This window comes from Mycteria americana, chromosome 6, assembly GCF_035582795.1.
Source record: "Mycteria americana isolate JAX WOST 10 ecotype Jacksonville Zoo and Gardens chromosome 6, USCA_MyAme_1.0, whole genome shotgun sequence".
Taxonomy (NCBI): Eukaryota; Metazoa; Chordata; class Aves; order Ciconiiformes; family Ciconiidae; genus Mycteria; species Mycteria americana.
Genome location: NC_134370.1, coordinates 61324467 through 61342571, shown reverse-complemented (window position 1 = coordinate 61342571; position 18105 = coordinate 61324467). Strand labels below are relative to the sequence as shown.

Here is an 18105-nt window from a genome sequence, read left to right as displayed (position 1 = left end):
AACAAAGCTGTAATGACACGCTTCCATTAAGCATTTCCAGAATGCTTGCTTTTGGAACTGTCTTCCTTTATGATTAATGACAAAACAGCACCTCATTTGTGTGTTGCAGTTATTTTTATCAGTGTGGGTTGTAGGATGCTTTCCCCAGAGAACTTCATGACAACTTCACCCCTGCAATGTAAGCCATTGTCTCTTCTAGTCAAATTATTCGAATCAATAACTTTGGGAACAAAGCTTTTGCAAGTGTAATGAAAGCCCAACTCTGTGTATTTTTTCAGCAAACCAATAATACTAAAAGAATCTTGAAGACAAACAGGAATTCAGTTGCAAACTTGCCAGCTATGTAGGAATTAACCTAAGCCTGGTATGAGTTAACCACATGTCAGCTGTTTGATGCTAGATAAATGAGTAATTGTTAGAGGGTTTTTATTTTGCAATTTTCCAACTTCTCCTGCATTGCTTGGGCTTCTTTAAAGAGATCTGCCTGCCCAATGCTTCTGACTAGGGCTTGCGACTACTTCTGTTGTTGTAGTGCTAACGGGATAAAATGCCTGTTGCTATTGCAGTAAATTTCTCTGTGTGGTTAGGGGGGGAAAGTACATAATTGCATCTGCAGCCTATATCCAATATATGTGTTGAAAACAGATGATGCAAAATTTGTTATGGAATGAAACACGCAAAGCAAAATATTTGACACGTTAAAACAGATCCCTGTATTTCAGTTATGTGGTGGAATTCTTCCAGTCATGTGAGGAAGCTGAATGTATGGCGCTTGGGTGCCTTTGTAAGGGGTTTATATACTTCATACCTGCAAAATTAGACTTCAAAGCTGTAGCTCCTTTCCCTCTTGTAACTGGGCGGAAAGAAATACAGCTTGGCAGAGAGACACTTGAAACACTGCTTTCTCTTCCTCCAAGCTGCACATAGTGGTCATGTGAGGAAGACTCTTTTGTGCAAAAAACCCCAGGCCTAATGTCCTGTTTACAGTTGTTTCCCAGCTTTTAAAACAACATTTCAGATTGGAGTTATTTCCTAGCACCCTGATTCTGTAAACTCCAGTGCATGAGGGTAATATTATACATGCCAGTAGCCCCATTGTTTTTGCAATTCTGAGTCTTATTTTAATTGTTCATTCCTTCTCCTTGGCAGTGACTGGTATTAAAAAAAAAAGAAAAAAGAAAAAAAAGTAATAAGTAAAAAAAACCTTGTGGGAAGAACGAGCCTCAAATAATGTGAACTTTCCTTGTGATTACTTCTTTCATTGTTATTGTTCTTTTTTCCATTGAAAATGAACTGGTTTTACCCTTCAAACTGTTTACTTAGCTTCAAATGGATTGTTAAAATTACACAGTTAGGCACAGTTAGAAATATCACAAAATACACATGAACAAGTGTTAAACAAAGTTACTTGACAGTGTAAATAGTCCATTCTTGCAAACATTAGATTAATATCCACTAGCATTGTAGCTGGTGTATGACAGTTGAAATGCTCTGTCCAGGGGAACAACTGGAACACTGAGATTGTTTTGTGTGGATATTTGGGGACCTTATTTAAGCCTGACTTACATGCTTCTCTAGTTTTCACCCTTGTTTTACAGTATTTTGAAGTGTATCTATTCTTTAGCCACTCTTGGAAGATGTATTTCAAATAGTCTTTAGGTTTCGGGGACGCAAGGGAATCTTTTTGTATTCTCTTCTGTTTTTCTATATAAAATAACGAAAATATTTGTAGCACACCCAAAAAGCTCAGCCTGTGGAAGCAGCAAGTTCTAAGAAAACATGAATCTGGGACCTTCTGTCAGATAAATATCCATTAATATCTACTTAAATATACTAATAAAGATCTTAAAATGCATTTTCATCTTGGGTATTTATCTTCATTTTTTGAGCCATTTCAAATATGAATTTACTTTTAGGTGTGGAAATGCTCCTCTGGATCATTTACCTCTGAACAGAATAACCACCATGAGAAAAAGATACAGGTACTATTACTTAATTTATCACAACAATTAGTTGCCATAAGCACTCTCATTTTCCACTGGGCTAATGCTCACTCAAGGAGTACTACCTGGACAAACATCTGCATTAGCACACAGCGTAAAATAGCACTGGGTCTCAGGAGAGGAGAACTCGCCACTAAATTCAGCTGTGGCGGAGTCACTGGATCTTTTTGCAAACCTCATGAAAGTCACTCACCTTCTTTGTCTTAACCAGCTCCATCTCTGAAATAAGCTTCAGTATCTTTCTCAGAGAAATACTATGGAAAACAGGTACAGCTTGAATAGCATTGTAATAGAGCTGACATTGTACAGAACTCTAGGTTGATGGTTGGTTGTTTCTAACATAACTTACAAATATCAGTAAATCATTAGTAGTTGTAGTTTAAAAACAAAGCTATTCTGCATGTCAATCAACGTGATATTTTTGTTTCCTTTTCATTTAGGAATGGCCTCGGCCCAGTAAAAGAAGGTGAAGCACAGTATGCTGTTGTCCATTGCACTGGCTATATCAAGGCTTGGCCACCAGCAGGTGTGTATCTGTCTCATTTGAAGGCGGTGTGTACTGCGCTACCTGCAAGACAGTTGAAAACCTGGGTCAGGATCCTTTGCTGGTACAGCACCAGGCTGGATTTCAGTGGGGTAACTCATTCAGTCTCATATTGAGAAGCTTTTAATATCAAGGAATCAGCTGTTGTTACTCACTCAGGGCCTCCCCGTTTTTCCATGTGAAACCCTTCTTAATTTCATTGGCACAGAGAGCAGTGGAGTTGTTGGTAATGTGGGATTACAGCAGCCGAGGCCAAAAGTTTTCAATCTGATAAACCGACATAAAAATGGCCTGATTTTAAGAACGTAAACACAAAGCATTTGTACCTCTAGAAAACACCAACTAGTGCTTTTATATTTAAGTACTGAGTTGCAAGCACCTATGTATGAAAATGTGTAATTTCAATTTAAGTACATAGGTCCTCACTTCAAAGCGGTGGTATTAGCGGAGAATGTTCAGTCTTTGTGATAAGTTCTGTTTTGAGGCTGTTTTCCTTTGTGATAAGTTCTTTTTTGAGGCTGTTTTTCTGGGAAACAAGTCTTGGCATATTGCTTTGAACTGCAGAGAAAAACATTTACCTACTGTAACTCAGTATTACATATGGGAATATTTACCTTTGAAAAATTCAAAGAGGAGTCAGTGGAGCTCATTTAGACATCATCATGAAGTGGATTAGTTGACCTTGGCATTTGTGGTAGTTGAAGAGGCTGTTTGCAATATGACAGTGCCTGCTGGCATGAATCAAACCATGAGTTGTCCTGCCCTTTTGCGGTCATATACCACAAGCATAAATTACATTTATTCGGGGATTATGAATGCTAAGAGGTGGTTTGCACCAGGTCTGTACGGTGGTGTGCAGACACCAGCATGCAGATGTGAACTTCTTGTCATTTCCTGCTGAATTGCAGTTTTGGAAGAAGAGGAAAACCTCCCCTCTTGTTGCTAATAGGATTTAATATACTTCAGTGTGCTATAGGAGTCAAAACATTTCAATTTCATTTCTATCTCAAAAGAATGAGAGTGCAGTGTGTGTAAATTGCTCTGTGAAAATGAAAGGGGTTTTTGTTTTCTTCCACAAAGAGATTAACTTTTCTGTTGGTAGTTCCAAACATAATTGAATTCAGTCTTGATATACGGGACGTCTCTTCAGAAAGGTACAGATCAAATGAGATTTCTTTTAGCTCCTTGCTTAGCTTGAATGAAAAGCTTACTGCGTGTTACAGGACATTTAAAGAGATCTAACCCTTCAGGGGTGCATGTTGCTGATGCAGAGCTGCAAACGCATGAACTCATGTCGGCGCTAGGTTACAACATCAGCAGTATATGACTTCCAGTTGCCATTTCTGCAGGGGAACAGGCACTGCAGTGCAGGAGCATGGGATGAAAAGGATCTTCTGGATCTTTGAGTGCCCCGTTGCCAGGTATCACATTGTAAGTTCCAGTTTACGTTAGTGAGGTGTTTTCCCTGTCTCCAGCTCTTCCAAAACCCCACTGCTCTCCCATACTTAGCAACCTCTCTAATTTCCAGTCCTGGTTAGTTTATGGGAAGTTTATGCCAGTGTATTCTTAGACTATATTGCACTGAAGATCAGACAGGAGTTTTCCTGCTTTGTGTGTGTCTCCAGTGTTTTGGTGCATTTCCAGAAGGAGGTCTTACCCTGTCAGCCTTGACTTTGCAAAGTTAAACCAGCCCACTTCTAATCTCCACTCTCACAACGCATTCTCTTTTCTTTAGCCTTGTGTCTTTTCTCCGCGCTTGTTCACATTTTCACTTAACTTTTCAAACTGTGGGTCACCAGAACTGTACACTCTTGTCCAGATGAGACTGTAGTGATGTATAATGAAAATGGTATCTTATCTTGACTGGCAGTATATGGTATGGCATACTTCTCTTTTGTATGGTGCATCCTGCTGGCATCCTTAATCACCTAATATACATATCAGGCTGCCTTTTTCTCAGTTGTCAACTCAAGATCTTCCAGTTCATAGCAAAAATAGCTTTGAATTGTGTGATCTTTCAATTAGTAATATGAAGTTTCATCCCATTTCTGTTGCTGTAGTTTATGACTCTTATTAGTCCCCAAGTGCATGCTTATGCATTTAGTAATGTTGAATTTCATCCCATTTCTATTACTCCACTCCTCAAAATCACATGGTGCTCCCTTATGATATTCCCGCACTCCTCCACAATGTTAATGCCTCCAAACTATAGCACAATCCTAAGGGATGTTTTAGATTTTGACAGCCTTATGTGGAATTTCAATGGACTTTTATGTTACCATCCAAATTGTTACTCATCATAGTCATGCCTGAGTGCCTTTTTCAGGGCATATAATACTGAATCGGGGCCTCTTTCCTGAGTGTTTATTTGCCCTTCCAGTCTTCCCCACTTTGTGTTGGTGATTGTCATGTATCCATTGACTGTTGGAGTTGAATGGGAATATCTGTGGGCTGAATTGGTCCCCAATACATTTGGGTAAATAAGTGGCAACATCACTGCATTTGTTCTCATTTCCAAAGGTAATTCAACCATAATCTGTAAAGCAAATGAAGTAACTGCAGCAGTAATTGAATTTGCTAAGGCTTTTCTACCCTGTAATAAAATTACTTTTGTTCAAAGCAGCTAGAGAGCAGCAAGCCCCTGGCCTTTGCATTGTCTCTGGATTCTTGGGAATAAATGGGTTTGTGCTAAATTGAGCTGTTTAAAAATTCAGCTATGGAAAGGATCATTTTCATTTATTTTTCAATTGCCAAGTGGACATTCTAATGTAAACTCCATATCCGTTTCTCTCAGACCACGCAATGTGGCACGTGCATTATACACCTAATGTACAACACAAAACATACTTTCTTAAACGAAATAACGAATATTTAAAAAATGCACTTAATCTGGACTTAATCTAATTTGTTTAGCACCTGGTATTTTCTTTTTCTGGGTTGTATTGCATTGTCTGTGGCCAATGTATTAATTTTTTTTAGTCCCACACTGAGTATAACACAATCAGTATTGATACAGAAATATCAAGACAAAAACTGGTCTGCGATCATTATTAGCATGATAGACTATCAGGTTTGACAATGCTGCTGCTGTGAGTAGTCTATGCTAAATCTCTTAAGTAATTCAAATACTTTAAACAGGTGTAAACAAATGACAGCTGGCATCAGTATGGTGGCATATTTTAAGGACTGGGTGTTTTTTTCAGAGATCTAAAGTAGAAAAAAAATTCTGTTATGGCTCAGGTCTGTGGTCAGTGTGAAATCACTTTGCACATCTAGCCTGACTTCCCCCCCTCCCCTTATCCTTAATGGAGCGGGAAGGCTCACTTACTGGCAGACTGCCCTTTTTCAACTGGGAAATGAGAGAGAAAACACAGGAAGCATCATGCCTCATCCTCCACACAGAAGTGAGCCCGGAGCATGCAGGACGCGCAGGCAGCACCTGCCTCTCCTATGTTTCGTAACAAAGGAGAGCCAGGAGTGCTGCAGCCAGAGCTCTGTCTGTGTTCACCGGGAAAAGGAGCTATTTGGCTGTTCCCCTAATACAGTGTGTCTACCTCTGAGTGAGCGGGACACAGAGAGAAGACCGAGCCACTTCGAGGAGTGCATGTGTTCAGGCTGGGTTTGTTAATGGTACATTCATTTTCCTCCATTGTGCCTGCAAGAGAAGGGTAAAACTAAGCTCAAGTACAAAACCTGGCATATGACACCTACACGCTTATATCCCCATAAATTATATGTTGGCCTCAAGCAATCAGGGTAAACTTTGTGTAGAAGTCAAAGGAAAAAGGGGTCAGATGTTCCAGATCAACGTTCCAACCAGTTACATTGTTTATTTCTTAAGTGGAGTGTATGCTAGATTAAATAATGATAGTGCAGTGTTGCATTATTTTGAATGAGGTAAAAAGACCCCTTGTTTGAAACTGGCTGAGCACCAATTCCAGCCTTTGTCCCCCTGTTCCCGGTGAAGCAGCTTGTGATCCTTAGCCTAGACAATGCTTGAAGTTCATAACCACTCATAAAACTGAGAAATACTGACCTTCTCCTGATCATTCAGTTTTCAACTTAAGCAAGGATTTGCCTTTTTTTTTTTTTTTTTTTTTTTCCCCCTCTGAGCATCTCATTCCTGGAAGGAAATGAAACTTATGTGGTCCATATGATATTTTCATAATAACTTTTTTTTCATGCCATAAAAATTGATGGAAAATACTTGGTGGAGAGAGAAGATACAGACTGTCAGGATGTTGCTAGTTTTCTGTAAATCAAAGCCAGGACCTGCAGAAAAACACATAGTGAAGAAAAGGCTTAGATAGATACTTATTTCGAAAACTTCAAATAAAAAGTCCCAGAATAATGTTAAATTCAAATAATGTTGAAATCTTTTTTTTTTTTCCTTAGTTTTTTATCTTAAAAAAGAAACATTTTAGTCTTCCAAGTCAGACTTACGGTAACGTCTTAACCACAGCATGCCAAAGCTGTTAGGTTATTTTAAAGTTTTGGCCAGAATCTGGACATTTGTGCAAAGTACTCCCTCTTCCAATACAAAACAAAATAGTTGCTTGAATATTCTTTGCAGTGCTGTCATTTTTAAGGCTTTTTTTTTAAAGAAGAACAATTTAGGTTTTTTTGGGATTTTTCACAAGATTTTTCCTTGGTATGCTGTAAACATCCACAGCCTTTTTTTGTGAAAGCCTTTTTCCATTGTTGTGTATGGGAGATAGCGTCACACAGTGCAGTTTCATGCACAGGCGTGTAACTATCAGAAATGGTTCTGATGGAGATGGACATTAACAAGGGATTGCTAGTGACCCCTGGACTTAAATTACGTCATTCTAAAGACTCATAAATAATTTACTTCTGAGTGTAGTGAAGTAAAACCACAAATCTACTAACACTGTGCTGTGTCTCGCAGAAGATATGGGGCAGAAGGATAGAAAAAGAAGGCAGAAAACGAAGCTGTTCTGTTGTTAGAGCCAACTGGAAGCTCATTGGGAAACCTAAAAAGTTCCTTATGTCCACACAAACACATGCCGTTACCCTGTGGGAAACTGTTTGCTGGCATAAAGGACACTTGGAAATTAAATATAACCTCTAATGGCACAGCATTCTATTTGTGATGCTCAGTTGCAGGCTTAGCTTTGCAAATTGTTGATATTAACTTGAACAAGCATAGCACTATATTTATTATTCAAGAGGAGCATATATTTGGTGTTGAGAAATAAAGCCTTTCTCAGGGTTACACGTAAAGAATGTGAATAACTAATGTATGTTTATTTTGTTGATGCCTCCTAAAGGTCAGTTTCATGGCTGCTTTCCTGGAGGCTTTTGCAACTTTTTTTGGAGATACTGATGGTACTTAGTGATGTTAAGGAGCAATATTACATTATGTTAAGAGCTGGACAAACCGATATTAAGTGCAGTACACATATCTTTATATACCTGCCGGTATTGGAGTATGTTCAATAGGAAGTATGCTAAAGCAAAAGTATACCTCTCTAGGAATGCTTCTCATATATAAGCTCACCCACAGTTGAAACTTTGTAACTATCAGCAAGAGAGTAAAGAAAACAATTTCCCTCTATGGAATGCTGTCAGTAGTAGCACCTACACTGCAGACCAGCAATCATTTTGGCATATTTTTACTTTTGGCACTTTTAGGGGAGGGTTAGCAGTTCACTGGGTCACATATTGATTAATTCCAGGCAGATTGGTTTTTATTCATAGGGTGTCTTGTGGGATAACCCAACTAATATATTTTCCAGTGTGTTATACAGACCAAATGTAATCCATCTTGCAAAAAAAAAAAAGTGAAAATTAGAACAACAGCCTCCCTTGCCAACAGGGTGACATCAGAAATGGTGTTTCTTAGCTAGGTTTAATTCTGGAGATTGTTTATGTTGCTTTGAGTTTATTTGGGCAGTAGCAAGCATGGACCAAGTTCCTAAAAAGGAAAGCGTTGTTGAAAACTGCAGAAAAAAGATTATGCAAAGTGCAAGCCATCCAGCTGAGTATCTTTGCCATCCTTTGCAATACACTGTGCCACTAAGGAAATGATTGAAAAAGCTTTTGAAGTCACAGGAAAATACTTTAAATTTGTCCTTCTCAAATGGAAAACTCCATTTTAAAGGGACCTTTTGGTTAAGGTTATCTAACTAGAATGCCTAGAATTATTTCTTTAAAATAGCACTTAGGCCCCTGTGTTTAAGTGGCCTACTTCTCAGAAGTACCAGGCATCCACCAAGAAAATCCTCTGAAGGTGGTTGGACCTAGAATCACTCACCATCTTTGAAATCAGACCACCTGTACCAAGCTGTCTGAATGTAACCGTGACTGCTTCAGGTACCAGCTTTTAAAATATTTGCTCTTTTGGCTGATGGTTGAACTTGCAGGTTTGCCCTGGTGCAGAGTTCAGGACTGAGGAGTGGGAGACTCCTCATCCATCTCCCATAGGGATGCAGGCCCTGCTGCCATCTTCCAGACAAAGTGTTAGGTCAACTCTTCAGTTGCTCCGGTGCTTTCTTTCCTCCGGTGGTTGTTTTTGTACACTGCTGCATTTCTTTTGCAGCAGAGTCAGCATCCTCGTGCTCCATCCTGAACTGCTGCATCATTTAATTTGTCCTGCTCTCAGTTCACACCTCTAGTCACTGCTTTGTAAGGTGAAACTGCTGGATTCCCACTATCATCCCCTGCAAACTGCACACAATTCTCAGTTAACCATTTTCTGCCTATTTAAAATTAAAATTACTCATGTGGAGGAGTCTAGGTTTAGTTTTGGGAGCTCACCCTTCCAGGCAACCCACATGTATGTGAGCAGATAGCAGCTATGTGTCTGCCAAAATTTTGTCTAAAGTGGACACAATTTTGAGTAGACGTGTTTGCTGCTGCTTTTTCAGGGTAATTTTCTCTCCTTTTCTCAAGAGGCAGCCAAATTCAGTTCCTTTGCCTATTGGAGCTGTCATTAGCTAATTACTAAGTCCTGTATGGAAGAAATAACTGTGTAAACACAGCAAGGGAGGAAAACAAAATACTTCTGTAATAAGAATCTCTTAACTGTAGTTTCATGTCAGTGGTTTATGCTCTCCGTGGTATGCTGGTGTCTCAGAGCATGGGACTTATTTGTGTTTGGGCTCTTGTTTGTAGTTTGCCTGGTGTGTAACAGAAAAAAGACTGGAATAGCGGTGTGTGAAATATGAAAACAATGCTTTGTAATTTAACTGCTTGAAGGATAAACTGATAAACTGCAGGCAGTGCAGAACAGTCCCACAGGGAGGGTAAATGCAGGTTGTCTTCATTTCAAGGATGTTCTAAATCAGGTGAAGGATCTTGAGTGAAAGTTTGGGCCCTTAGTAACCTGCAGAAGGACCTTTATCAGAAGCACAAAATAATGTTTAATTGAAAAATAACATGTACCAATTCCTTCCAATGTTATTTTTAACTTAATTGTTTAATGATTGATTTCTTAAAATGTACTCGTAAGGTCACATACTGCCACCTTGATCTTCTCATACAGCTTCTAAGAAAACATTTCAGAGGAGTATCCTGGCGTTTGGCGAGGGATATCACGTAGGTTTAGAAGCTAAGGAGTTATTTAGGGCCAAATTTGTATCTCTGGAGAGTAAGATCATTGTGTAGAAGACAAGGGGGGTTTGCCCACCTCTTGTAGTCTGTGACATTGAAATTCATACTGCACCTCAATTTCCCACTTGTTAGAAGGGACAATAATGCTCCTCCTTTGTAAAGCTCTTGAGATCCCCTGATAAAATCCTCGTTAATCTGTCAGGGGATGCAAATGAAGTTAGGGCCCCAAAACTGTGAATTCCATTGCAAATAAAGTTTGAATATCTTATACAAATGTATGGGTTTTTTTCTTTCAATTGTATATTTTATTTTATTATATAGCTCAATGGGAACTGAAAAATACCTGTAGAGTGCTCTTTAGAAAGTGATTGTCAGATAAGATTAAATTATTTTGATACAAAATAACTTCCTTCAGAGACTACTTCAGTTCGTTCAGCAGCATTTATAGTCATTTTTAAGAGGCGTCATTTAAGAAAGTTGTATGCTGTCATCCTCTGCGCACGGTCCAAAGATTGACTTACATTGGGAATTACAAATTTTTAGAATAAAGTGGCTGTTCTTTCATAATTGGTAGCTGCTTTGCAATTAATTTCATTAATGCTTTAAAGTGCCCCTTAAATGATTCACTGCCTGTTGTGACTGAATTCCTTGAAAAGCCTTGTGAAAGAGTTTACAAATCACTTAAAATAAGTCAGCAGTGTCACTCTTGGAAGATGTTTTTTCAAGTGCTTCATAGGAAATTGGTATCTCAAAACTGGAGTTGGGAAATAACCTTAACTAAAGGCCTAGCCAACTAGCAAGTAAACAGAGCTAATCTGAATGTTCCTATTTGTGAAACACTGAGATGGAAGTCAGTACACATGTATGTTTTGAAATTATTCCTGTGTTTGTAATAGTTACTTCTGTTACACAACTGAAACAAGTACTGTTAGCAAAGCATCCGCATTTTTTCAATCTTTCAACGTAATGACCCAGATTTAGTCCATTACAGAAAAAAGTAAAACCAGCTGTTAAATATGAGCACTAAGTTAGTGAAAAATCTAGGCTGTGCCTTGTTTTTAAGGCTCAATATATTATTCACAAAGAAAACTGAACATAGTGTGCATTCACTGAACATATTAAGTGACCACATGGTTCCAGTAACGTGCTGTGGAGAAGTACTCATGGAAATGTTATTGTCCATCTCAGTATATAATGGAATTTTTGTATCTGCTTTGTCTTCGGCAGCGAAAATAGCTGCCGTGGGTACTGTATGTGCATGTGAGGTATGTGGGATCAAGCATGACTGAGAAAGATCGTCTGATCTGAACCCAGGGATGATGCATTAATAAGGCAATAAAGTTATTTTGTGTGATTTAGAGCATCTAGAATAGTATAGAACCAGGCCAGCAGCATCTCTGCTCATCCCAGTTTACTAATTATAACAGTATTTGTTATCGTTTCTTTTAGGAATGACTATACCAGAAGAAGACGCTGATGTGGGACAAGGTAGTAAATATTGCCTCGTGGCAATAGGAAGGCTTCAGGTAATGCCAGTCTTTCTTTATACAAACTACTTCTGAAAGCGTAATTGGCGTTGTGGTTTAGTTGTAAAGGATCTGCACAAAGTTCTGGTACTAGATTGTAACTTCTAACATGCCTACAAAATACGAAGCGCGTTGATGTCAGTGTGCAGCCAGTGACTTACAGAATCATAGAATGGTTTGGGTTGGAAGAGACCTTAAAGATCATCTAGTTCCAACCCCCCTGCCGTGGGCAGGACTTGTTTAGAACATGTCAACAGAGCAAAATGAAAATGTGATTTTGGTGCATATGTGTATTTAACCCAACAACAGCGGCAAAGATGCTCCTGGAGCATGAGCATGTACAGACCTGCTATTCTCTAGGGTGCACAGGGCTGGGAGTACAGGTGCTCCAGATGGTAGGTTGAAGTGTCTCCCAAAGCCAGTGATATGCTGCCTGCTAGTCTTTCGTTCATTCTCTCTCTCTGGCTAATCAACTATTTGAGAAACTGTGATTGCAGGTGTTATTCTGAAAGTGGTAAAGATAAGGCCGTCAAGAGGCATTTCACAAATAATAGCTTTATTTTCGGTGAGTATTGTAGTGTGCATTCGGATGTGATGTCAGCCGAGGGAACTGTGAGAATAAAATTTTACTTCCTTTTTGTCCAGACAGTTGCAATTGACGTTTTACATTTTCTTCCTTTGTCCATTGCTGACGAGAGTTCTGAGCAGGAGATAGAGTAGCTGCAGTGAGTCTCCTTCACCGCAGCAGGGAGGCTGATTTTTATCTTCCCAGTCTGGGAATTCTGCCATGGGAGAATGTGTTTGAGCCTCCTGCATGATCTCCTGTTGGCCTGCACTCATTGCCATCTGCTAGGATGGCATCATTCCTTCTTACAAGGTAGAATGACCCTTTCATTAGAGCACAGGTGCCAAACCCATCCTATTTGAGGTGAACAGCCTGCACATTACTGCAAGTGTTAGCACTTCTGCAGAGTGTGTCTCCATTGTGATGGCAGAGCTACAAAAGTATTGCATGATGTTTTTTAGGTTAATTATGCGTTTATAATAAAGGAGAATATATTCCACTAAAAGCGAGAAGGAAGTTACAGGGATTCATACGTTACAGCTGCTGAAGAAAGATTATTTCTGAGGAAATCACATTAGTAACATGTGGAGTGTCAAAACATCTGTTATGTTAGAAGAGCCAGCAGGGTATGTGAGGGAGGGCAAGAGGAGGTTCTGTGGATGAGTTTAATCACAAAGGAGTCAAGGTACACAAATTAAAAACTCTGTTCTGTAACAGCAAATTGAAATCTTGCATACAGTTAACTGGCTAATCTGCTTCAAGACAGCAAAAAAAAGAGATTTTGCTCTTTTTGTATTGGGATTTTGTTGACAGAGATAGCTCTGGAAGTTGTAAGAAAAACAATGGTCTCATTTGTAGCCCCGGTAGGAATGAATGGATATGAAGTGGCCTGATTGCACATGTTTCAGGCAGAGAGCAGGAAATGCATCATTCTCTCTGATGAGATTTGAGGAGCTTTTATAGGAGGACTGTATTTTTTCATTATGAGCAGCCACTTGCTGGCCTTATATCACCTACCTCAACCTCTGGAGAACTTTGTTCAGGTTCTCTGGGTGTTTCAGGTGAGGTTCATCTCACCTGGAAGTTGAGTGTTTAGTCTGAACTGGTCCTATTGGATATGTCTACAGATAATGAATTGGCCTCTTCTAGAGATTGACCTTCCTATCCTAAAATGGGTGGACTGAATTGTCCTCTGCAAGTCTCTCATTCTTGGTTGACAAAGGTAGGAACCAAGATGCCTAACTTTAATGTGGTGCCACAAAGTGAGATGTATCCAGCTGTACTTACATCCTTACTATATCCCTCCTTCTTGGGAACTTCTGGTGTATTTGTTTTCCTGCTCTTAAGCCTAGGTAGGCACCATGGGGTGAGATATTTGCCCTGCAAACTAGACTAAAGGCTTTTCTGTGTCATTTATCTGTGCTGTTATTTATAACTTCTTTCAGTAGTTAGCACTCTGCCAACAGATTTTGTTCTTTAGCTACATAATCAAATTTGACTTAAGGTGACTGTTCTGTGAACTAAATGCTGTGGACTTCATTGGTCATAGGTAACCAGCTCTCCAGTGTGCATGGACATGAATGGCATGTCAGTCCCCACAGAGTTCTTGTCAAGACACAACTCTGATGGAGTCATCACCTTCGTCGACCCAAGGTGCATCAGTGTCATTGGCTACCAGCCCCAGGTCAGTGAGTCACTGTAAATGTGGAGACTGGTTAGAGCTAATGAAGAAAATTCTATTTGTGCATTAAAAACAAAAGCGGCAAAACATGAAATATTTGTAGCAGATAATTTGTATGTTGTGCACTAAATGCTGTTCATTTTTCTTTGTTGTCCACACCTCTAAAATTTACAGTTTTCCCCTTTGTTATGTGGGGTATCTTTTTATACCTTTTAGATCCAGTTAGAATTCTAACAGCAAGATGCTTTAAACCTTGCACAGCTTTCCAGTGAAGACATTTGTGTGATAGAAAGTTAACAGTGCTTGGAGAGAGTTTTAGTCCTGTAGATCTTTACTTCTGCCAATCTATTGAACAGTAAGCAAACATCACTTATGGCATCTATTTTCCTTTCGGCTTACATCTGCTCCTCTGAATAGGAGGCTAGTCACAGAACTGAGTAGAATAGTAAATGAACTCCTGACTACCACAACTCTCCATCAGATAACTCTCGACAGCTGCAATTTAGAGGCAAAAATAATTTCTTGCTTATTTGTTTTTCCCATTTATTTTGATTTTAGGTAGCTCTATAATAACTGTTTTTACAAAATTAGTGCCGTAAAATGAGCTGTAGTAGAGCATGTCAGTCTTTTCAAGACACCATTTCACAGGTATTAAAAAAATAACTTAAAATTTGTTTGTAAATACATATATCTATGCAACAGTACAAATATAATGTAGGACGTGATGCCTACAAACCTTGTTTGTGTGATTCATCCCTGATGGACTGAGTAGTCCCATTGAGGGTGGTAGATTTAGTGTCTGCAAGGATTACTTGCAGATCTGCATATGGATTTGTGTTGTGGTCTGGGGTTTTTACACAGCTTTATGTTTTATTCTAGGATCTTCTGGGGAAAGATATTTTAGAATTCTGCCATCCTGAAGATCAAAGCCATTTGAGGGAGAGTTTCCAACAGGTGCTGTGTCCTGCTCCTTTTCTTCTGCCATTTATTTTTGTTGTTGTTGTTGTTATTTTGCTCAGAGAAGTAGCTTTTATTTTTCATTTCAAGGTGTTTTTCTGTTATGCAGAAGGAGTAGCAAGTTACAAAACAATTTGTTGGTCAGTTACTGATCAGTTAAGCTGCATAAATGGTAGTTTTAACTGCAGCATCTGTTTGCTGTGTTTTCAGAAATAAGTCACCTAGTTATACATTTTGTTTTCTTTTTACAAAAAGTTAAATGAGTGTTCACTGCACAGTTAGAGCTGTTTTGGAGATGCCTGTGTAGATCCCACCATGTTAAGTGGTAACTGAAAGTATTTACGTTCCAAGGTGTGCTGCTGATTTGAAAGTAGTTACACTCCTTTGTAATGCTGGATTGTTTATGACCTCAATTCTGTGCTAGCATAAGTGATGTGCCTCATACTTCAATGGAGTTACACCACTTTACATCAATAGAGAATTTGGCCCTTCTCCCTGTTAGGAATTGAAACACAGACAGTAGTAACGAAATACAACATATGGAAAGAGTTACTGATCTGGATTCGTTTTTACAGTGGGCCACATTTACATTAGCCTTATCAAAGGCATTTATTCCATTGTAGAGCTTATTGTTTCAAATTGATCTGGAACATAGAGTTGGAGTCCTTTCCCCAAGCCTTCTGCTTGTTGCTGGTCTTTTCAGCACCTTCCCTACCACACTAGAAAGCACGGTGTAGTATGTTTAACTGATTACTGAGGTTCAGATGATCTAAGTGGTTCCAGATTTTCTGACAACAGCCTATAGCTCAACCAAGTTTTGTTGATCCATCTTGTGTTGGATGCTGAGATGTACTTTCAGCTGTGAATCATGGATATGAAGTGCCTTCTAAAATAATTTGTATAGCCAACTATTTATTCAGACATGGCATGCAAAAATGGAGCTTGAAAAGCCTCTCTGGGGAAAACAACTAAATGCTGTTCTGTGTCCATATAATAGATTGTGAAACTGATGTTATGGTCTCTACAGAAGTGTTTGAGATAGTGTAAGATATCAGTACTCTTGAGCTATTTCTCACCACTCCCTCCTTCAAGCAGACACTACCAACCCCACTGCTGAGCTAGCAGAAAAGACTGTGTGAGCACTCTGCATCCACTTCAGTGTCCCTCGAACAGACTGAATTCAAACAGCAGCTAAAGACCTTTTAAATTCAAGATGTTGATTCACAGGCAGGAGCCTGTGAGAGTTAGATGCTTGAAGTAGGTCACCACACCCAGTCATCTTCTCTGCCCAACCTTGGTTGGGGGTGTGATGCTGCAGCTGAACCTACCTGATGATTAACTGTCACCAGGAGTCAGGTCCTGCTCCCACTACTTCTCTCCTCCCTGACTTCCTCACCACCTTTCCTACTGTCCTGATACTAGTACAGATGGACTTGCCAGGTAGGCTAGCTAAGGGGCTAATCGCTTTTGCATGGAACTAGCTTTCAGCTGGTTCAGCTCCGTGAACTCGTGCCTGATCGCATCAGTGGCGCAAGAAGAGCAGCGAGAATGTATATACCATTTTTCACTAATGCCCAAATGATTGATTCCACTAATTTATCCAAGACACAATGACAGAGAGCTGCTGGATAACAGCACGTCAAACATTCATCTCTGAAGTGATTGCCTAGGGCTCAGAAGGGCTGACTAACTAACATTCAAGTTAATGACTTGGTCCTCACTGTGTTCACTGAGAGCGAGATCAGGCTGTGGGAGGCTGCTGGTGTATCCCTGAACTCAGTTGCTGGGGACTTCACTGTCACTGCTCACTGTTAGGCATGTGCATAAATGATTCGCTGGATCAAGGACCTACATGGTTTGCTTAAGGTCATACAAAAAGACAGCAGGAAAAAATGCAGATTAGAAGTGAAAGTTCCTGTTCACTCGACCTGTGTCCAATCTATGAAAATATTGTGCTGTTTCTTTAGTAGGCAATTGCTTTTTTGGTATATTTTTGTTCAGTACAGTAGCAGTGTGATTGGGGCTGTTATTTCAATCATGTAATAAAAGACTGAAGTAAACAGTTAAGCTATGCACCAGGTGGTTTTTATTTCCAAAGAATGTAAGAAAGTAAAGGTTAAACATTAGCTTTGAAATTTTTTGTGCTATCTTGTTTGTGTGCACTGTTTTAAGACAGTTCAGGATTTTCCCACCAGCGATCTCTATGTTTTATATATTATTACAGAATTAGTGTTTGCTTAATTCAGACTTCAGGACAATAGATCCCTGCAGTTTGTTTTATTATTGTTAGTTTGGCCTTAGAAATCTTTTCATTAAAAAGGTAACTGTGATTTCCAATAAACTCTCTTTTTTTCTAAAACCCTCTGAAAACTTGACATTTCTAATTTGCTGACAGTATCAGAACCAGGTTGGTGCATAACAGCGGAGGGAGGGAGGGAGGGTTTTGCAGTTTTTGGTCAATTGCCAGTATCCATCTCAAAGCTTTTACTTCCTTGGGAAGATAAGTTCATTCATCAGGGTGGGAAAATCAGGCCAGAATAAGATAGTCTCAAGGCCAAGATCAACAAATAGCATTTAGTATCAAAGGATCCAGAATACAGCTATTTGATATCCAGTAGGATGCTATTCAGATTGCACACTTTTACACAAGCTCTGTGTTTTTTACCCTGGGTGTGGTAGTAGAAGATTGCTGATAAAAGAATGTCGCTCACTGAACTCAAACTACAAAAACATTTAAAAAAGAAAAAAAACCAAACAGCATTTACCTCAGTATTATTTTGAACTTTCCTGGGCATTGCTAAAGCTTTTTGTGTCTTGTATTTGCATTCTTTCCATTTAATCCTGTATTGAGTTGATCAATTTGAAATGCAGACCTTTGGAAAAAACAGGATTGGAGCATTTTTCCTAATCCAATTGCTTGTTGATAAAGACAGAGGGTAAATACTGGGGTTTCTACTTTTAGAGAATACAGGCTGCAGATAGCTAATAAAAAATAAATTCAAGTGGATAAGGATTAAGAATCCACAACGAGATGTGGCATTCATTTGCAGTAGACCTTCCCTTTCCTTCCCTGAGGCACCCCTGAGATAGCTTGGTGGAAAAGCAATAAAAAATAAACACAGATAGTCCAGGTAAGTGCCAGCTGAATGACTTGAAACCATATAAGTTTTCTTCTAACTTAAACCAAGATTGTTAGATAACGCTTAAAATGCAGTTGAAGTGCCAGTGTGCAAGTATTGTTTTGAGCATACTTC

General features: G+C 39.2%; 1 protein-coding gene across 9 annotated transcripts in view; it reads left to right on the top strand.

The window, feature by feature from the left end:
• Positions 1 to 18105, top strand: part of ARNT2 (aryl hydrocarbon receptor nuclear translocator 2) — a 164866-nt gene that overhangs the window by 61435 nt on the left and 85326 nt on the right. For all 9 annotated transcript variants that reach the window (XR_012776269.1, XR_012776268.1, XR_012776267.1 and 6 more), the window contains 5 exons: positions 1917 to 1982; positions 2444 to 2529; positions 11572 to 11648; positions 13763 to 13897; positions 14774 to 14848. Coding sequence is in view for 5 of the 9 variants with exons in the window: in XM_075506195.1 (XP_075362310.1) it covers positions 1917 to 1982; positions 2444 to 2529; positions 11572 to 11648; positions 13763 to 13897; positions 14774 to 14848 (439 nt within the window). In the remaining 4 variants the exon portion in view is untranslated. The remainder of the gene's footprint in view (positions 1 to 1916; positions 1983 to 2443; positions 2530 to 11571; positions 11649 to 13762; positions 13898 to 14773; positions 14849 to 18105) is intronic.